Source organism: Lynx canadensis, chromosome B2, assembly GCF_007474595.2.
Source record: "Lynx canadensis isolate LIC74 chromosome B2, mLynCan4.pri.v2, whole genome shotgun sequence".
Lineage (NCBI taxonomy): Eukaryota > Metazoa > Chordata > Mammalia > Carnivora > Felidae > Lynx > Lynx canadensis.
Genome location: NC_044307.1, coordinates 128718438 through 128741012, shown reverse-complemented (window position 1 = coordinate 128741012; position 22575 = coordinate 128718438). Strand labels below are relative to the sequence as shown.

The window sequence follows — 22575 nt, the reverse complement described above, 5'->3', positions numbered from 1 at the left end:
CAAAATCATGAGTGGGTCTCACAGGTGCAATGTTAACTGAAAGAAACTGGACACAAGATTAAACACTTTATGGTTCCATTTATAGGATCCTCAAAAGCAGCAAACTAATCTTAGATGATAAAAGGCAGAATAAATAGTGGTTATTTCAAGAGATAGCAGCTAGATTGTAGGTTCTGAATGGTGATTACATTAAGCTGTACATTTAAGAAGTGTGTACTTTATGCATGCTATATTTCAATAAATATGTTTAAAACTAATATGCAGCTGTTGGAAAGAGTTTCCATCTTTGGGGTGAGAAAAATGGATCAGAAAAGAAGAGAGTGTGTGTGTGTGTTGGGGGGGGGGTTGCGGAATTCCGTTCATTTATTCCGTCCTTTGTCACTCATTCTCTTTCCTAAATTCAGTGTTACAGTGCCAAGGCCTTGACAGCTCAGCCCCTGAATCCTGAGGATTGCAAACTGGGGCTCCTCCCGCTTGGAGGCGGGTAAGGATGTAACTATGTAGGGGCGCAGAGTGAGCGAGAGAGGACTCAGATCCCCTCCAATTCCGCACCTTACGGCAGGCACTGCAGAAACAAGAGCAAAGCTGTGCAAAGAGCAAAGTGCCTGCCGCCCCCAGGGTTTCACCTGCGGATCGCTGGGCAAGGACAAGGTGACTTCTTCCCCTCCCCGCGAACTGTCCGGCAGGTACTTTTTTTAATTCCGGAGGGAAAAAATCTTTGTTCACAAAAGGACTGGTTCCTCTGTGAAAGGGAACAAACCGTTGAAGACTGGAACGAAGACGCAATTGCTCTGCCCTTTTTTTTTTTTTTTTTTTTTTTTTTTTTTAATTCGGAGCCAGCGGAAGCCATGTGCCCCTTCCAGAAGTGAAGTCCCGAAGCGTGGGCAGACTTCTCCCCAAGGCCCGATCCTCTTCGGGACGCGGCAGCGTGACTCGCTCTCCCCAGACGGTAAACTTGTCCCCGTGAGAGGGAAACTGATTAAGGCCAAGTGGGTGTTGCACTTTTCAGGGCACCTGGGCGCATGAAAACCCAGCGGACTGTCCTGGAAAGGAGAACATGCCCCCCAAGTCTCTCTGCAACCTCTCCCAGACCGCAGGCGCGAATCAGAGCGGCTTCGTTCCCGGGGTGTCCGAGGGGGACTTGCTGGCCGCCGCCGACGGGACGAGCGCCAAGTTCGCGATCCGCTGTGCGATCCCGTCCCTCTACCTGCTCATCATCGCGGTGGGCTTGCTAGGCAACATCATGCTGGTGAAGATCTTCATGAGCAACAGCGCCATGAGGAGCGCCCCCAACATCTTCATCTCTAACCTGGCCGCCGGGGACTTGATGCTGCTGCTCACCTGCGTCCCGGTGGATGCCTCGCGCTACTTCTTTGACGAGTGGATGTTCGGGAAGGTGGGCTGCAAACTGATCCCGGTCATCCAGCTCACCTCGGTGGGGGTTTCCGTGTTCACTCTCACCGCCCTCAGCGCCGACAGGTAAGGGCGCAGGTAGTGGTGGCCTGGAAAAGCGGCGCAGAGGGGCAGGGGTGCCCCTGGTGGGGGGGGGGGAGGGAGAAAGGAAAGCCCGCAGGTGGGCAGGGAGAGAGGGAGAGAGAGTGTATCTGGGAACTGGAGTGAAAGGAGTTAAAAACGGACTGAGTTGTGAAGCTCGAAAAAATATATAAGAAAAATATTCCTTTAAAAATAATTAACATTGTGTTAGTTTGAAAGTAGTTCTAGGGGCGCCTGGGTGGCGCAGTCGGTTAAGCGTCCGACTTCAGCCAGGTCACGATCTCGCGGTCCGTGAGTTCGAGCCCCGCGTCGGGCTCTGGGCTGATGGCTCAGAGCCTGGAGCCTGTTTCCGATTCTGTGTCTCCCTCTCTCTCTGCCCCTCCCCCGTTCATGCTCTGTCTCTCTCTGTCCCAAAAATAAAAACGTTGAAAAAAAATTAAAAAAAAAAAAAAAGAAAGTAGTTCTAAAATTGCGTAGCCTAGTCTCCCTCCTCCCCTGCACACACTTTGAAAATCTTTACTGTCTATTTCATAGAAAAGCTATAGAATAATTGGGCAACAGGGCACCTATCACGTAGGAGCTTTCCGTGTGCTAAAATCTTACAAGTGCACTTTCCTTGTTCAGTCAATAGGTAAGAATGTCTAACTTAATATTAGGAAAGTGTTTGATGTTGAGTTTTTTTTTTTTTTCAAATATGGGGAAACATCATTTGTACTTATTAACCAAATTCTGTTATTTATTCCAAGTCAAACAACTACAATAGTAAATGCTCTTCAGACAGTTGACTACACATTCTTGCTTTAATGCCTCAAGTTAAGTGATCCCCTCCCCTGCAAACAGGTAGGTACGGAATTTTAGTATCTTAAAATGGTGGTGTAAAAATACAAATTTGATATCAAACCTGCTTTTCACATATTTTAAAGGTGAGACAGGTCTAGCGTTTTACCTTGCAGACCAACTAAGTTCAACCATGTCATTTTTAGGTGTTGAGGTGAGATATTGAGGCCCAGGGAAAGTGAATCCCGCTGGCAGGGCAGGCTGGAGAATCCGGGACTGCTGACTGTTGGTCCATGCCTCTCCCTCAGTCTCTCTATCATCATGCTTTCCCACATTTAAGCAGGAGAAATGTCTGCATGGGGGTGCGGACAAAATGTCCTATTAGGCAACTGTGCATGGAGCCCTGGTTTAATTCTCTTCGGGATGGGGTGTTGACTTAAGCTATTTAGATAAACAATTGAACTTGGATGATTAAGGTGGTGGATGCACTCCTCTTCTTCAATTTACATGTTATGAGTGGAAAATGACTCCATCTAAGTGTCCCGGTATTTGCATTAATACCTTTCCATCACTCTGGCATTGAAGAGTTAATCTTTGTTGAAGGAAAGACAACAATCACTGGCGAGTTGAGAGCTTCTGTCTTTTTAAACCAAATATGATTGACTTTTTAGTTTGTGTCATATTCTTTCTAAAACCACATTCCTATAAAAATGGGTGCCTTTGGGTAAATTATATGTACCTCATTTTGCTAAGATGACACTATTTCTATTACCTTTTATACAGTTTTTTGAACCCTGTAATTAAAATATAACTTTTTAGTTTAGCTGCCCCTCTTTGTAGGACCCATTTTAATTAGAAAGTTAAAAGAATACTACTTAACAATTAGAATAAAACATATTGAATAGCTATGAATACAATAGTTAAAGTTACTATAATTGTGCTTTGATTTCTGCTAGCAGCAAGATCCAGGGCTAGAGTTTATTTTATGCCATTTTTCTCAATCTATTGTCATGGAGACCCACAGGTAAATTGGCTGGCTCTGACCAAGGTCTGAGAACATGCTATTACTCATGTATTTACTGACCTTTTTGCTCTGTTATATATATATCATGTACTTTGTAAATGCAGCGTGGATACTTTAATAATAAGGATAAAGAAAGGTGGGTTGCCTCTTCTGCTTGGTCCACATTCTACGTTGTGTGTTTTGGAAATATAAATTAAGGAACTGGAATCACTGGTGATGAAATTACCCAATACATTCCAATAGTCAATTAAAGTGGTTTGGAAATGTTCTGCTATATATTGTCTACATTTCTATTTTTTTTCCAGAACATAGTGATCAAGTGTTGATAAGTATTTAATCTCCTCCCATTTTATCTCACCAAATGTTTGGATTTCCTGTGAATTTGGAAACAAGTAGAAGACTAATTGTACTTAGCACTGTGCTTTTCTGTGTGTGAGTTTATTACCCTCACAATACTATGAAGCAGGCATTATTATTATTACTATTTTATTTTATTTTATTTTATTTTATTTTTTTATATATGAAATTTATTGTCAAATTGGTTTCCATACAACACCCAGTGCTCATCCCAAAAGGTGCCCTCTTCAATACCCATCACCCACCCTCCCCTCCCTCCCACCCCCCATCAACCCTCAGTTTGTTCTCAGTTTTTAACAGTCTCTTATGCTTTGGCTCTCTCCCACTCTAACCTCTTTTTTTTTTGTTCCTTCCCCTCCCCCATGGGTTCCTGTTAAGTTTCTCAGGATCCACATAAGAGTACTATTTTAAAGTGAAGAAATCTAAGCCTTGAAATTAAGCAACATTTTCACGGTCTCACAGTGATGGAGCCAACATTTGAGCTCAATTCAAAGTCCATACTCTTTACCATTAAGCCACAGTATTACTTTTCCAGGCCTAAGAAATTATTAATGATTTTTCCTATTTAATGGTAAATAGACTGAAAAATTCAATTTAAAGCAAAGCACCCAAGAGTACAAAAGGAATAATGATTTCGAAAGCTGATTCATTAGATTCAACAAAAGGAAAGAATATCATAAAAATTCAAAATTAAGTAGTGGTAGTGGCAATAGGAAAACTTTTTAAGCAACAAATTCAATTGTTCATTAAACCAAATATCCTATCTTCATTAGATGGCTTCAATGTCTTTCCTTAAGAAAATAGAGTATAGAAGTAGAAATCACTGTAATGTAGAAAAAGAAACAGGAAGATCATTCTATTTCAGAAAGCACATCCCAATGTGAAGCGGACTTCAGTGTTATAGAGCATCGATATCAGCATCACCGGAGAGCAGAGACTGAAATAAGAAATATAATATTTATGAATCAACCTTGGGGCTTAAATCACCTTGTTCGATATGACCAAAGTGTTGGGTGGGTGACACTTTTGGTTCTTGAGATTATTATTCCTTGAATTGCCAAGCTTTTTTGAGAAGTTTCAACGGGTACATCCATAGGAAAGGTCTTTTGTGTCCACTGTAGATGTGCCTCAGGGGCATTTCATAACCCCAGTGGAGGAGGAGAGACAGGGCCCCATCCGAGATGGTGAGTCTGGTGATTTTAGTTTATTTTCTACTTTTATCTTGATGTTTTTTTTATATTTTGAAAATGTACTTGTTTGCTTGCTCACATGAAATAGCTGATTAAAGGCATGTGCATATTCTCTGTGGTATTATGTTTTTAACAGTTTTTCATACACACACACACACATACACACACACACGCTGGGATACTGAGCAGGTGGGATCCCATAAACATACTTTGTTTGTGGTTGGCTTACAGGTATCTCCATCACTATCTATTACAGTGGCTTCATTTCCAAACTTAGGATATAATTTCTTTGATTCCTGAAGACCTTTTGGCCTCTAAAAACCCCTAATTAAAATGCAAATAACTTTTGAGAATGAGTTCTCCTCTTTCCTTTAGAGGAAAAATTTCCCAGATTCCTAGGGCTGAACTATAAACTTAATAATTTTATGTATTTACCAATGTAAAACTAGGCATCAATTCTTCTTATTTTTTAAATACAACTGTTAATTAAAATGCATTTTTATTTTTTATTAAAAAAATTTTTTTAATGTTTATTTATTTTTGAGACAGAGAGAGACAGAGAGAGACAGAGCATGAACGGGGGAGAGTCAGAGAGAAGGAGACACAGAATCTGAAACAGGCTCCAGTCTCTGAGCTGTCAGCACAGAGCCCGACATGGGTCTCGAACTCACGGACCACGAAATCATGACCTGAGCCAAAGTCGGCCGCTCAACCGACTGAGCCATCCAGGCGCCCCTAAAATGCATTTTTAAATTAAATATTAAAAACCTATAAAATAATAAAAATGCAATTAATATTAATTTAATGTATCAGATTATGTTGTTTTTCTGGTATTGAATAGCCAATGTTGGATTGAATGCAAACAAAATTTTTTGCCAAATCTAACTAAAGTGTTAACATATTAATGATTTCAAGCTTTTAGTTGCAAGTTAGGATACTCAGATTTAATTCCATAACTAAGCTAGTTCTGTTAGGTATGATGAACCTTGAATCATTAATATTATTTGGATATTACACCAATGCAAACAGATATTCTCTTCGGTATAATTATTTGTTAAAATATTGAAACAGATGAAATGTACACCGTGGATCTAACAGTCCCAAGGCCTTCAGAAGCATTTTTATGAGTCTTAGTCCAGCGATGGGAGGGAATGCCATAATCTGTTTTCTGGGTTTTCACCAAAACTCCTGAGTGAAGCTCAGGTACTGATTAACCAGCTGGCCCCACTGGGGATGTTTTCTTCTTTGGTCTGGAGCCCTGGATAGTATGCTGAGAAGCCCTTACTTCTCGGTGCTGAGATTAGCACTTAGAGTGTGTTTCTTAACTCTTCTGGGGAGTTCAGATTGGCCATACCTACCTAAGAGAATACTCCACACTCACCCTACAGATAACCCATTTTACCAGAGGAAGGACTTTTTTATTTTCAACTTGTTCCAAAAAGAATTTAAGGGAGCTTAAAAACAAAGATACAAACAACACACAACAGATATAAAAAAGGGAGGAAATCCAGGTAGAGGAAAAATAAAAGTTGAAGACTAAGGTGACCTATACCGTCACAAATGTGAGTCACAGGTTTGTGAACTTTCTAGCTGCCAATGCAAAAAGGATAATTTTTCATAAGAAGTGCTCAGCTGTTATTTTTATGTAGTCATAAAACAGGATAAATTGAAATCTGCACTTAATGTATCAGTTTTTAATCTGAATTTATATGGGTTTTTTTTGTTGAATAAAAGTTGCTATCTTTGACTCCAATAACTCAGATATCTTTTATTCATTAGTCTCAAATGCTTCTAGCTTATGTCCTTTCTCCTTCTCTTTAGAAGGAATCTGAGACATTGGAGAGGCTGTATAATTCTCACAATATTCATACTATTGCCATAACTTGTGTACTACTTTATAGTTTTTGAAGATTATTCATGCACCTTGGTCCGAAACTTTTGGGACACACTATAACTAAGGAGGGATGCCCCGGACATGTGGGTGATAATCCTGTATCTGTTAGGTTCCAATGTTCTAGTTGGAGACGATAAAATAGTGCAAAACACATGCTCATAAGGCAGTATTTTCCTCATTTGCAAAATAAGAATAATGTCTTCAACTGTAGAGCCAAGGGACTGTAGATAGGATCCTATTATTTCCCTCCCTGAGTATTGAGTGGAGAAAGGCCCAAAGAGAAGAGACACTATATTGGTGAGGCAGCTGAATGGTGAGTTCTGTCTCTGGGGCTCTATCACTGCCCTCCACGTTGCAACAAGTCTTTCAGTTAATCACTTACGCTGATTCTATTTGGTCCACTTCTCAGTGGAAACACTCTCTACGGTGTACCTTGTCAGTCTTTTGCCTGTGGTGGGGCATTTAAATAAGGGGCCATCTGCTCCAGTTGAGCCAGGAAGTCAGTGAAGTTCAACACTTTCTCTACTGTTAGCTGTCCCACCAGTACACTTGCTGTTTGTGTGTTTAAAGAACAAAAATAACGATTTACATTGGTCCTTTGGTTGCTGATTGCTCAGGAGGATTGACGGATCTCCAAGGTCTTTAGTAGTTTTAATTGCATTCTTATTTTTTCATTCTCAACAAGCTCTTTAAAAAAAAAATTAAAATTTGAGTATAGTTGGCAAACAATGTTATATTAGTTTTAGGTGTACCACATAGTGAGTCAGCTTCTCTATACGTTATGTTATCCTTACCACGAGTGTAGCTATCATCTGTCACTGTGCAATGCTATTACAATACCGTTGACTATATTCCCTATGCTGTTCTTTTTATTCCCGTGACATTCATTGCATAACTGGCAGCCTCTATCTCCCACTCTCCTTATCCATTTTGCTCCTCTCCCACCCCTCTTCCCTCTGGCACCCATCAGCACATTCTTTGTATTTGTAGATCTGATTCTGTTTTTTTTTTTATTCATTTGTTTTGTTTTTTAGAATCCACACATGCATGAAATAATATGGTATTTGTCTTTCTCATATGTCTTATTTCATTTAGTATAATACCTTCTATGTCCATCCATGTTGTCACAAATAGCATGATCTCATTCTTTACGGCTGTGTAATATTCCATTCAATAAGTTCTTACTTAAAGTTTTTTAGTTAGTCCTTACTTTTACTTACTGCATTTCTAGAAAAGTTGATGCTGATATGGGTTGTAGATGATTCTCTTTTAGAAGGTGTTGATCAAATATTCAGTACGAGATAGTTATATGCTATATTTGTGTATTTACTTTCCATTATTACTTTTACTTGTGAAATAGTATGTAGGTTTTAGATAATATTTATGTAACTAGTAGATTATTGTAAGCTCTATGGAGAACCCACTCACATACCAAATATACTGACAACTTTGGTATTGAGAAAGTTTGTTTATTTTTCTATACAAAAAGATACACGTCTTCATTACATTTCCCTTTTTAATTGTCTGTTGTTTTTATTCCTGTATTCTTACTGGTTTCTGTATGACCAAAGTTATTTTCAGTTTCAGTCCAAGCTCCAAAGTGATGACCGAGCTTAATATTGCTAGGTTCAAGCTTAATGAACTGTCTTTTAACTTATTGCTTTAATTATTGATACAAAATATTCAATGCTATTAGGCTCATAGCCCATCTTTGTGAAAGCCACTGATTTATTGATGTGCCGGGCAGTATTTTCTATTTCCAGTTATTCATGGATCTTCAAGGGGAACAAGAATAAACATTAAACATTTATTTATCCCAAGTCCTTATCTTCATTAATACATGTGCAATTAAGTTTTGATTTTTTTCTTCTGCAGATTTTCATTAAGAATATTTTTTTCAAGGGATTCCTGGGTAGCTCAGTCGGTTGAGCGTCCCACTCTTGATTTTGGCTCAGGTCATCTCACAGTCATGAGATGGAGCCCCACATCTCCATCAGATGGACCTGAGCTTAAGATTCTCTCTTCCCTTTCTGCTCCTCTCCCTGCCCCTCCAACTTACTTGAGTGTGTGAATGTGCTTGCTCACTCTTTTTCTCTCTAAAATAAACAAACAAGAATATTTTTTCAACTTTCAATGTAGAGCTTCTTTACTTTTATCATTTGTGGAAATTTGAGAAGAATATTTTGAAAATGAAATTTTAATAATTGTGATTTAAGTTAATTTTTGGAAAAGAATCACATTTTAAGAGAAAATGGGTAGAAGAGGTAAGGAATTTAATTCTTCAGTTGCATTCTCTGTGATGTGCCATAGCTGAAAAAATATAGAATCTGAAGTCACAAGATAGTCTTGTGTGAATTCTAAGTCATCTGCCTACTGGCTCTGTGGCTATTTCAACATCACTTAATCCCATAGTCTCAATGAGCTTTTCTGTAAAATGGGTACACCAATCAATTTTACTACACAGGATTATTTTATCAAATGACATAATTAACATGAACATAATTAACATAATTAACATAAACAGTAGGTTGCTGTGTAACTACTTCTGCTATGTCATCTATGTGTCAGGATGACAAGTGACCCATTAATTCAAAATAATATTTATTCACATATGCAGTTAATTATTAGATAATAGGCAGTAAAGTGGGGTGCAAAATGAGCCTATTGTAAAATTAATGATGGTGATCTCTCTACCTTCTATAGCCCTTCCCCAATTCCTTTAATCATAGACTGGCTAGTTCCAACCTGTTGCCTTCATCAACATGACTTGTCATTGTCATTCCCCTTCTCATGAGACTTTCATATGTCATTTAAGTCACACACTTTAATGGGTTAAGAACAAAGTGATTTGGCCAGAGGGTAAATCCATTTGTGTCAAATGGAATTACTGAGCCCTCTGTAATTGAATCCAGTATTTTTCATTTTTTCCAAGGTGACATCCCACTTACTACATTATTTTTAAAAGATTATCATTTTAGACATTCTGTTCTATGATCGTGAATAGATATTTTAAATAATAAATTTAGTAATTTTATTCAGAATAAATTTTACTGCTGTGAGCTATAAATACTTTTTAAAACATGATGTGACGTATTATAAAGGGCAGGCATCTAGTTCTTAACGCTGAACTTTTGCTGGATTCCAGAAACTCTCTACTGCTGAACATATGTCCTTTGCACCAGACAAGCTCACAGGGGTCTTGCAGAAAGATGCTTACTGCCACAGTCAATCTACTTGAAAAGTGGTTTCTGAACCTGGTTTATATTCAGAACCATTTGAAAATCTTAGTAAAATGTAGAGCCTCACATTCTATATCTTAGAGAATGTGTAAGTCTGGAGAGAAACCTAAGACTCTATCTTTCTTCAGCTCTCTAGGTGGTTCTGAATATTGATCCAGCTTGGGCTTCACTAGACTTTGTCTCCATCCCTGACATCATTTTCATCTCAACCTAATATCCGATGACCATCCCACTCTTCCAAAACTGTCTTGATAAGCAATCTCCTTGCTGCTCGGACCACATTTCCCTATTAGTTCAACAAACGTTTACTGAGAAATGACTGTGGGTCAGGCATTGTTACGCACTTTAGATACAACAATGAGTAAGACATAGGCTCCAGTTTCAAAGGAGGTTTTTGTTTTTGTTTTTATCTTTAAGGAGCATTTGACACAGAGGTCTACACTTCTTTTTGAAATTTCCTCTTTCTCTTGCTTTTGTGATATCTTTTTCTCCTTGGTCAGATTGTTCACATTTAAACTCTTTGTTGGCCTCTTATAAATGAAGGAATGACAAGCAAAAAAAAAAAAAGATTATGGATAGTCTAACTAGTATGTGTGCAGAAATGTGTAGAAGGAGATTTTGAGAAATTGAGATGACTTTATATGAGCTAAAATTGATCTAACTTTCATTATATGTATTTTAATACAATGAGATTTCATTATCCCTTACATTAAATTTAGACTATATACAGATATGGTAAGTGCAAGATTCAAAACAGAAATTAATGAAGAAGCATATGTATTTATTGATATTTAATACATGAATGGTGATTATGTTTTCTTTAATCCCTTTTGATTCATTATTTTTTAAGTTTTCAATTAGGGATACCTTTCTGAGACTGTCTAAAAGAAAACAAACATAACTTTTCACACATTTGTATTATGCTACTAAATTTAATGAGATAGTTTTCATACTGAGGGACTGTTTCATTCTTATATTTTTTAAATGTTTATTTATTTATTTTGAGGGGGGGGAGGGGCAGAGAGAGAGAAAGAGAGAGAGAATCCCAAGCAGGCTCCGCACTGTCAGTGCAGAATCCGATGTGGGACTCAGATCCACAAAATGTGAGACCATGACCTGAGCCAAAACCAAGAGTCAGACGCTAAACTGACTGAGCCACCCAGACACCCCTCATTCCTATATTTTCATAAATTTTTAAATAAAGGATGATTAAACATGTCCATATTTGCTCTGTATTGTTTTACCTTTTATCCTTTCAAAGATGCACATGAAACACTGGTGTAAACCTTCTTCTCTGACAATTATAAACCATGGTTAAGGACTAATATTGATGCTTCACTAATCTGTTGCTTTAAACTATAATTTCCAGCTTTATAGAATTGTCAATACTCCCCTTTCTAGCAAATGTATATCATTTACAAGAAGATCCAAAGTTTATTTCCCTTTCCTGCAGGACATGGCTAAGAACTGTCCCTGTCGAAAAAGCCTTCTCTACCCCTTCCTTACACTCCAACTAGGTTTCTTACTTCCCCTAAACCAAGAATCCAAGAGCTGTTGCTACAGCTCTGTTATTACAATGTTAGCGGCATGTTATTGGCAATGTTATTACAATGAAGGAGGTATAACTTCCATTCCTCTTTGCAGTTTCCCCAACATGCTTTCTGTTTATGTGCTTAGAGATAAGGTGGAAATGGGAATAGGGGAGTGACGTTTTCCTCCTTTTTAAGTCCACAAAGGAAAGTTCAGAATATTCTTTGAGTTTTCTGACAACATAACAAGGAAGGCTAGTTAATTGATTAATTTTTGGTAACCATCACCCCCCAAAACTTCCCTGCTCTTTCTCCATCTCCTCTACGTACAAAATAATTTGTGATTGGCTTTTTGGCACTTTGATCTTAAATAGGAACTGGGAGGTAGTAGATACCTAACTTTTGAGGAGAAATTCCAGCATAAAGAAGCCAAGCAAACACACCACCAAATAAATATCTTTAAGTGTATTGGTTCATTTTTGGTTTGTTTAAAAATCTGATTTAATTATATTTCCATGAATTCCAGTAACATCATTGTAACTAGTGCCAAAAAAAAAAAAAAGGCAAAGAGAGATATCTGAACATGAAATAAGAAAAAAATGAATCCACAAGTGAAAATAATGTATATTGGTACTAAAATATAGTTACTTGAATCCATAAAGGGAACGGTTCTTCTAATGATCTATTCACTTGCAAAACAAGAACTTCTAGAAATTAAATATATGATAGCAGAGGGACCACTGACTGGGTGGCTCAGTCAGTTGGTCATCTGACTCTTAGTTTCAGCTCAGGTCATGATCCAGGGTTGTCGAGCCCACCATTGGACTCCACACGAAATGTGGAGCCTGCTTGGGATATTCTCTCTCTCAAAATAAAACTGAAAAGCACATTTAAAAATCTAATGGTGGAAATAAAAAAAATTATAAGAAAGAATGGACGCTAAGGCTAATAAAGCATCTTAGAAAGTAAAACCAATAAGAAGGTGGAGATGAGCTTGATAAAGTGAAGGAGGAATTAGATTCAAGTACTGAGACTCCAATTATAAAGCAAGGTGGCAAAAAAACAGGAAGAAGTAAATTCAGGTACAGGGAAAATTATGCAAAAAAAAAAAAAAGATCAAGTAGCAACTGTAGGTAAATCGAAGACATGTTTAGGAAAGAAAACAATATATTACTTAATTCTACAGTAAGAGATATTTGGTTGGTCATAATAACAATCTAGTGACTATTTTATAAACATTTAATATAATTTACTGAATTAGGAAGTTGGTAATGGGAGAGATAGAAGTATATAAGAGAGAAAATCTTCAACTTCCATAATAGGATGTCAAGAGCAAATGTCTACAATATTTAATTCAAGAGATAGTGGCAGAAGGACATTTCTTAGACATATGGAGGTAATGATATGAAATTTGGTTCAACTCAGGAGCAGGACCTGAAATGAAATCAGGTCCTGCTTTTCTTATTCTTTACAGGCTCTTAGTGTTCTCTGATTAAAAACAAAACAAAACAAACAAAAAACCCCACCTCTTTGAATGCATTAAGCTAATAAACATTAAAAAGAAACAGAAAAAACCAGCTAATTCTAGTTACCGATTGTAATTCGACTTTTACTTTCTTCTGAACATGTAATTAAGCAGAAGTGGGGGGGTGGGAAACACATGCCTACTTTTTTCTGCCACGTGCAAAGTCTAGGTGAAACAAATGCAGTATGTTCGCTACTTTATTTAATTTGGTGTTGAGGCCCTTTGCTGTTGCTCTACTTTAAGTTTTATATGTGTCCTGGTATACAGGGGTAGACTCTCTAGATCAAAATGCAAACTGTCTTTCTCTGATTGAGGGTCTGGGAATGATGCTTGACGCAAATCAGGAAGAAGAAAGAGAGGCTCCCCTCAGAGAGGTATTGAGGCCAGGAGCTGTTTCTCTCTTCCGGGCAATGGGAAACATCTTTACAGAACCTCAGACCTTATCTGCTTGTTCTGTTGCTTGAAGTATTCTGAATTTTTAGAGCAGCATTCTAAATCAACTGTAAATAAGGAGAAGGTATAGAGTCATGGCATGGTTAGTATCTGCTAGTTGGCAGGCACAGTAATAGATAGTCTCTCCATTTTTTTTTTTATCACAAAACTTTGAGAAAAATGTTTTTATCCCCACCTTACAGGTGAAGAAAAAGACCTTAAGTGATTTTTCCAAAGGATAGTAGAGTTAAGAAAATGGCTCAGGTTTGTTTGACTAAAATAATTTTTTACTGTATCATGTTAACCTCCTAGGTGTCCTATAACCTGAAATACTTTCAGAAAAATATAAATAACTTGATGTTCACATATAATTTTGGTTTGTTTGCATTATGATTACCCTAAAGTGTGTGATTGAGTTAGCTGTTTATATTCTTTAAGCCCTTGTGTCCTGGAGTGTAGTTCCTTTACCATTATGATGGTGTTATATAGGAAGAGAGAGGCTTTCATGAGGTGTCAACAGGAAATAAATTTCAGCTACAAAGACAGGATGTTATTCCATCTTCAGTTCTTTCAGTTCTTATGATTGAATTATGGAGAAAATCCCAGTCTTTAAGGTTTACTAATGCCCTTAGGGAAAAAAAGTGGGAGACTAAGTCACAGAAGGTGAAGAGCAGCAAAATAGAAGTTGGTAACATTATTTTGTAGACATTTTATATTTTAGGGTTTCTATTATTGCAATTATAGCAGTGATAGTTTTTTGAAAATGCAGTGATTTAAATGAAAAAAAATGAAAATATTCAATAACTGATGATACTTGTACTATGTGTGATTTAGAAAAATACTTGCAAAAGAGGTAAGCAAATTAATGGAATTTGGGGAATGACAATTTAAAATCTTTTCCTTTCTCCGTCTTCTGTGTTAATAAGCTATGGAATGTCTTGTAGACAGACATCAAAGATTTTAAGTATTCCATATACTGCAAAACAGCTAGGGAATAACAGAGTTTTAGCACCTCTCTCTCAGCCAGTAGGATCTCTCCTTCCTTCCTTCCTTCCTTCCTTCCTTCCTTCCTTCCTTCCTCCCTCCCTCCCTCCCTCCCTTCCTCTTTCTTCTTTACATTTTTCTTTCTAAGAGAGTAATATGAGTCATGTTGTCTTCCCAGGTACAGAGCCATCGTCAACCCCATGGACATCCAGACGTCCCGGGCGTTGCTGTGGACCTGCGTCAAGGTGGTGGGGATCTGGGTGGTCTCCGTGCTGCTGGCGCTTCCGGAAGCCGTGTTTTCGGAAGTGACGCGAATTGAGGGCGTTGAAAATGGCAGCTTCACGGCGTGTGTACCCTACCCTCAGACGGATGAATTACACCCAAAGATTCATTCAGTGCTCATCTTCTTGGTCTATTTCCTCATACCACTTGCTATTATTAGCGTTTATTATTATCATATTGCAAAGACCTTAATTAAAAGTGCACATAATCTTCCTGGAGAATACAATGAACATACCAAAAAACAGGTAAGCTTGTTAGGTGTGTGGGTGGGGGTGTGTGGGTCAGATGCAATAACTGCTGTCTGCTGTTCTATGGCATGGGTTCTCAATACCATGAATGGTTAGAACAGAATCACAGGGCACTGGCACAAGCATTAGCCTGAACTAGAAGAGATGTTGGGGTGGGAGGAGGAGGGGAGGGCATCTCCAGTATGTGGCCATGTCAGAGCTTTGTAAAAGCCCACTGAGGTCCAGCGTATCTGCCATCTGGGCCTACAGCTATTAAAATTTAATGTCTTTGAAGGCTTTTCCTTACCAGCAAATGTTCATGCAAAAAACAACATAATAAACCAGAAAATTAACTATAAATTTATTTAATTATTGTCTGTTCTCCCATTAGCCCATTAAGGGTGACAGAAAGTCTGGGACAAGGATTCATCAGGAAAGGACCTAGGATCTGGGGATGAGGTTTGGTAGGATGCCAGAATGGGGCTCTGGGAACAGCAGGTAGAGAACAAAGGTGAGAGTGATCAAGAGGTGGTTGATGCTGAAGTTGTACTTTCTCTAACTCAACATTATAGCTTTTCCTATAAAAATTATATATTAATTTAAAAATTACAGTATGCACCTTATGTAGTCTTTCTTCCTTAGAAAATACTCAGAGATACTAACTTAAGGTAAAACCAGTTGTGTTAATCCACAAAAAGATGGAAATATTGTTCTAGTGGGACAGTTTCAAGTTGTGCATTTGTGTATTTTTAGCGAAGAACCTCTTCCAAAGGTTCTGTAGGTACAGGGATATGATGGGTGTCCTTCACCAAGTTAAAGGCAAGTTGAATGGCGGATCATTAAAATTTGCTGGGCTGTAGTTGGAGGCACAGTCTGAGGCTTTGCACACTTCAGCAACAGCAGAATCTGGAAGGGTTTCTTGCATGGAAGGTAACCTCTATTTATTGATGACCATCAGAATCAGAGATCCACATCTTTTTTGAAAGCTAAAAAATCAACCAATCATTAAAATAGTTGTTAGATAAATTAATACATTCATTATCTAAATATCTAGCATCGTGGGGCACCTGGGAGGTTCAGTCACTTAAGTGTTCGAATTCAGCTCAGGTCCTGATCTCACAGTTTGTGAGTGTGAGCCCTGCATAGGGCTCCCTGCAGTCAAGGCAGAGCCTACTTTCGATGCTCTCTCCCCCTCTCTCTCTCTGCCCCTGCCCCGCTGGTTCTCTCTCTCTCAAAATAAATAGACTTTAAAATAAATAAATAAATAAATAAATAAATAAATAAATAGATACATGGATAGGTGAGTAAAAATAAATATCTAGCCTCATGGTAGCCAAAAAATCCAGTTCATAGACTCACTGTGCTTTTTCCTTTGCCCTGTGATCCAAATTGTATCTCAATTTGGGTATTTGAGTTTTTGCTTTGTTTTCTAAAATTGAGTTCCTCCCACCTTCCAACCTCCACTTTTATTTTATTTTTTTAAATGGCCTTAGTTCTGCCTTGTGTTTTGTGAGTTTTCTATTGGGACTTATAAACCCTGGCTGGGTAACGGGGCTTGATATCTGCCGAGAAGTAATCTCAGTGCTGACGGCCTGCCTGTGTGTCTCCAGACACAGACTGGCATGAAATTCTTCCACCCATACTCCACCTGTTAGTGTGGACACTGCTTTGTAATATAAATTTCACATTTATCTTACAGTCAAGTTGCTTAACTCATGCCACTGGGATACATCTGGACCACAGCATTTGTCGTTCCTCCTCTTTACTGCACCTTTATTTGTTGCCCCTGTCGCCACTCACTACTACCCCCCAATACCAGTTATGTTTGGATTGTAAACCTTTCCAGTTTTGGTATGTTCTAGTTGACTACCAGTAGTTTTAGCCCAGAATATATCATTTTGCCTCCTATCAATATCTTTTGATAAACTAAGTTTTCATACTCATGTTGCCGTATTTAAATATTTAAACAAGTAAGACAAATACGGGCTAAACCTGAACTCTACATATTGGAAAATAATTTTTAGATTAGAAGAGATATATGTCCAATATTTGAATTTTGTCTCTTTATCACATTCCTGAAGAGTTTCCTATAAAACAGTAAACACAGTATGTAAAGTTTACGAAAAGGAAGAAAATGTACTTTTATTTTTAAAGGTAATCTAACATAGTTAATACTTATAGGATTGACAGTTATGTCAGATGGTTCTGATTTATGTGAGTCAGAAGTTGAAATCTCAAGTTTTTGTGTGTCTGTGTGGGTGTTTGTGTGTGTGTTTAATAAGGATTTAAAAAGTCAGCTTTATTTCAATTACCCTGATTTAAACAAAATCTAATACCAAATATATTTTGTGGTTCATTAATTCAGCGGATTTAATACAAACAGAAATGATTAATGTTTAAAGTGAACACAATAAGACTTTAGCAACAGGAAAGTAGTTAAAAAAAAGAGAGAGTTTTTATAGGTCACAGTTTAGCTTGAAGACATAGCCATTTATTAGTAATTTATCATCTGGTCTTACATAAGCTGTCAAATAATTTTATTTTATTTACTTATTTAGTTAGTTTCAAGTTTTTATTTAAATTCTAGTCAGCATATAGTATAGTATTGGTTTCAGGAGTAGAAGTTAGTGATCCATCACTTACATATGGCACCCAGTGCTCATCACAAGTGCCCTCCTTAATACCCATCACTCATTTAGCCCATCCCTTGCCCACCTCCCTCCATTAACCCTCAGTTTGTTTTCTGTCATCAAGAGTCTCTTATGGTTTGCCTCCTTCTCTTTTTCCCTTTCCTGTATGTTCATCTGTTTTGTTTATTAAATTCCATATACGCTTAAAATCATATTGCTAAATATATTTGATGAAAGAGCATAGTGACCAAAATAAGCTTTGTCAAACTGTTAAAATCATCACTTTGTTGAGGAAAATAGTTTTTGTATTTTGGGATGCATTTGCATGCTATGGTAAGTTTCACTTCTTTTGCGCAATGTTTCTCACGTCAATGGTTCCATTTTCATTTTAACCAAAGGGACTGTTTGCTTGTATTTGCAGATGGAAACACGGAAACGCCTGGCTAAAATTGTGCTGGTCTTTGTGGGTTGCTTTGTCTTCTGCTGGTTTCCAAATCACATTCTCTACATGTATAGGTCTTTCAACTATAATGAGATTGACTCATCTCTAGGCCACATGATTGTCACCTTAGTTGCCCGAGTTCTGAGCTTTTGCAATTCTTGTGTCAATCCATTTGCTCTCTATCTACTCAGTGAAAGCTTCAGGAGGCATTTCAATAGCCAGCTGTGTTGTGGGAGGAAGTCCTATCAAGAGAGATCAACGAGCTACCTTCTCAGCTCTTCTGCAGTGCGTATGACATCTCTGAAAAGCAATGCTAAGAACGTGGTGACCAATTCTATTTTACTAAATGGGAACAGCATGAAGCAGGAAATGACACTGTGATTTCAGCCATTCAACTCACTACCTGGAAAGAACTTACCTTGCTATCTCTATGGAGTAGAGCAGAAAGAAACAATTTTCTGATTCTTACTATTGCTCAGCTGGTTCATCAGGCGATTTCATGATTGACTCAGAAAAGGCAAGACAAACACAGCTAGCATTCTTCTCTGAACAGGATTTTGCCTTGAAAAATATATATCTCACACTAAAAGTCATTCAAATGAAATTCTGTTTGTGTATAAATCAATATTGCTTCAGGATTTAAGCTGTTGTTAGAGCCAACTCTACTGTATTTATCTTTGTTTTATCTTGAAATGTATTCCTATATTGACTTGATTCAGTGATGGTAATATTCAAATTCCTATTATTTGGAAAAGAAATCATATTTCCCTGGTGAATTTTGTTCATAACCACTGCATGTATATATTTCCTTTATTTAAATAAAATAGAAAATTAAAAAGGTAGAGTTTAATTACAAGTCAATAACATTTATTGTGATTCTTTGTGTGATTAATCATAATTTATAGAGATAGCTTATGTCTGTAACTTTTAGGTATGTGATTAAAAGGTATGATGCCATTTGATTATGAATAGTAAAATAGATATCATATGAATATGATTTTACATTATGGATGTAAAACAGGTATCATATGTCTCAAAATGATGATTCATAAAATTGCATGGCCATTTGTGTATACATTTCTAAGTCCTTTAACATTTCGATGTTTCTGTATAGATATGAGAAGATTAGTGTAATTCTGGTGAGGTCAGTCACTTACTTGTCTTCTCTTACAATAGCCACCTAACAAGTGTGTGAAATCTCATTTAAGCAAGTTTATTTGGCATAGTACCACAGTTTCCTCTGACTTACCATCTTAGAGTTTTCTCTAAAATGCAAGCATGGTCTTGATTAAATTCTAAAAGCTACCCTTTCTCAGATTTGTATCAGTAAATCTAACATCTGAATTAATATATATACTTTATAATTATTAGTTATTATAAAGTATATTAATAGTATATATACTAATATAAATTATTAATATACAAAATTTAATTTATAAAATTATATATATAATTAATATATAATTTATTATATATAATATATTATAATATATATATAATTTATAAAATTAATATATAAAATTAATATAATTTCTCTTTACAAATTAGGTGAGCTCTTTCTTTTTTTTTTTCTAAAGGTACTTACAGGTTTATTTTTTTTAATATTTTGTATTTTCTTATTATATTACATAGCTGAGCTCTTTCTTAAACACCCTTAAGCTGTACTATTTAGGATGTGAAATAATTGTATGCAGTAATGGGAAAAATAAACACAAGCAAATTACCTATGATAATAATAATAATAATGGTAATGAACATGAATCAAGTGTTTTCCTTATTCTAGGCATAATCCTAAAGCTTTACCTATTTTATATATCTAATTTAGTACTCAGTATAAACCCCGAGAAATATCAAATTTAGTAGGGTATGAAAAGTTACACAATTTGAGGAATATGTCTATTAAAGAAATACACTAGTAAATTTTACAAATTTTACCCGATCACATAAACACATTGCCAGAGCTCCGATCTTAGGCTTTCTTCACTTCATGGAATTATCTCTGAAATATGTGCTGTCATTATCTTTATTTTATAGATTAGAAAATTGAGGCTCAGGAATATTAAGAAAGTTAAACAGGAGTTACACATCCTTGTGGGGAAGGTGATATCTGAAACCAGATGCCTTACCATGGTGTGTGCACCACTATTCCTTTACAACTCAGTTGTAACTCTCTTTTATCTCGATTATTTGTTCTTAACCTTGGCAAAGGTGGTCAATCCACTCATCAGAAAGGTGCAAAATATTACACACCAATTTTACATGAATTCTGAGTATCTGAGTCTTTCAAGCCTCATCCATTAAAATCTAAAGAACCAAAGGTAATCCTTGGTCCACTAGTATTAAGATGAGAGTAGAGGTATATCTAGGAAAGATTGCAAGGTATATGCAAATATATCTTGCAAGATTCTTTTAGTTTCTGATATATACATATATATTACAACATACATATGCTGTATATATATGTATGAAACTATATATATATATATGTATGTATATATAAAGCTAAAGGGATATCTATACATCTTAATTATAAAGTCCTAAGATTTAAAGTTTAAGTGAATAATGTTTTTATATAATCTGTTATCTGATTTGTTTTTTAGGAATTAAAAACATTTTTCATGAGATATTTTAGAACTTTTTTTTATTTATACATATTTTGTTAAAAATGTTATGTAATGACACTAACGGAGTAATAATAGTATCAAATTTCAGTTTTTCCTCTTTTAAAGAATTTTAAAAATAGCTATATGCCTGATTATATAATATTATCAATATTATCAAACTCTTAGGTGCATTTTATTTTATTTTACTTTATTTTATTTATTGAGTCTTTATTTTATTGGCTGCATTTAAAATTTTTCTTTCTGGTTACTATTATTACTGAAAATCAAACTTTCTCTTAAAGTTGTTGAACCCTGAAGTGTAGAGAATCTGTCAAAACTCAGAACTCTGTTCATAAATTAAACAGGTTGAGGATTATCTATGCAAACTTTTTTTAATGTTTATTTATTTTTTGAGAAACAGAGATAGTGCAAGAGCAGAGGAGGGGCAGAGAGAGAGGGAGACACAGAATTTGAAGCAGGCTCCAGGCTCTGAGCTGTCAGCACAGAGCCAGACTCAGGGCCCAAACTCATGAACCGCGAGATGACCTGAGCCGAAGTCAGACACTTAACCAACTGAGCCACCCAGGTGCCCCTATGCAAACTTTGTTTTGAGTCTGGCTGTTGCACTCTACCGCTGGGTTATAATCCTAATTCACTCACTAACTGTAATGATTTCTCATTTTCAAGAAGTCCTGTGAATTGTACCATTTTCTCAAATACTTCTTTTCTTGGGAATAGATGCCTGAGAATTAAGATATTAGTATATATTCTGTATACAGCACGATGAAGGCAAGTATTTAACATTTACTTTTATCATATACTTCTCAAGTCAAACAAAACTTCATGCCTTATACACACATACATACACTCGCATGAATATGAGATTGAGTTCATTTTAAAAAAGAACACAACTTTGGCATTGGTTGGGTTTTATATGTTTAGTTTTTTTTTATACGTGCTTCACATATTTATTTTTAAGCTATTTAAATTTATTTCTGGGCATTTGAAAACTGTTTTAATTTCCAGAGAGTGGAGTTTAAAGAAGTAATCCCCAAATTTCTCTATGAAATCAAACTACAGAAGGAAATAAAACAAATTATGCATATTAGTCAGAAGTAGAACAAAAATGCAAACCCCCAAATCTGTTAACAAAGAGTGAAACAGATCTTTGAAAAGGTAATTAAATTTCCTGATTTTTGTATTTCTATCTAGTAGGATCTTAATTCAAGGTAATATTAGGAAAAAATTATGTCTAGTGTGGTAATATCTGCCTTATTGGAGGGAAATTCCACCAAATTATTATTTTTAGTGTAGATGAATGTCCTTATATGTTAATATCTTCTTTAAACCAGGTGTAGTTCAAAAGAACTAGAAAATGATAGGATCTTTGCAATGCTTGGGACCAGAGGATGCTGCCTCTTACTTGTCTGAAAAATGGGTTAACAATATTGTAAAGGTTGAATAAGGTAATGTCTGTAAAGTACTCACATGATTCCTGGCATAATAGTAAGTGTTCAATAAGAGTAGCTTCTCTTATTGTATTTAAAAGTTTTCTTTCCTCATGTAGTAAAGTAACAAAATTCACTAAAGAATTACTGTGTGCCAGATCCTATATTTTACAGGAATGCCTCACATCAGTTTATAAGGCAGGCGTTATTCTGATTCCCATTGTCTGGATGAGGAGGTTGGGGGTTAATAAGCAGGTAGACAAAATGGAAGAGCTTATTGAACTCTTGTCTATAAGACTTCAAATTCATATGTTCTATGTTAGTCAACAGTGCCAGGAATCTGCAATTCAGTTCATTCATTGGATGATAGAAATAAGCATGACATCATTTTCTTCCCTGGAATGTGGAGGTTACCCAATGATGGAGGACAAACACAAATGGATCTTTGAGTTCACCTTTATCATTCCAGGCTAAGAATAATAGCTTACATTCTGGGTC

The 22575-nt window shown here is 36.4% G+C and overlaps 1 protein-coding gene across 1 annotated transcript; it reads left to right on the top strand.

The window, feature by feature from the left end:
- Window positions 1-1057: 1057 nt before the first annotated feature.
- Window positions 1058-18428, top strand: NMBR (neuromedin B receptor). The gene is made up of 3 exons (XM_030314627.1): window positions 1058-1479; window positions 14624-14972; window positions 18006-18428. Exons 1-3 carry the CDS (start codon window positions 1058-1060, stop codon window positions 18405-18407), a joined length of 1173 nt encoding a protein of 390 aa, XP_030170487.1. The 3' UTR covers window positions 18408-18428.
- Window positions 18429-22575: the final 4147 nt, after the last annotated feature.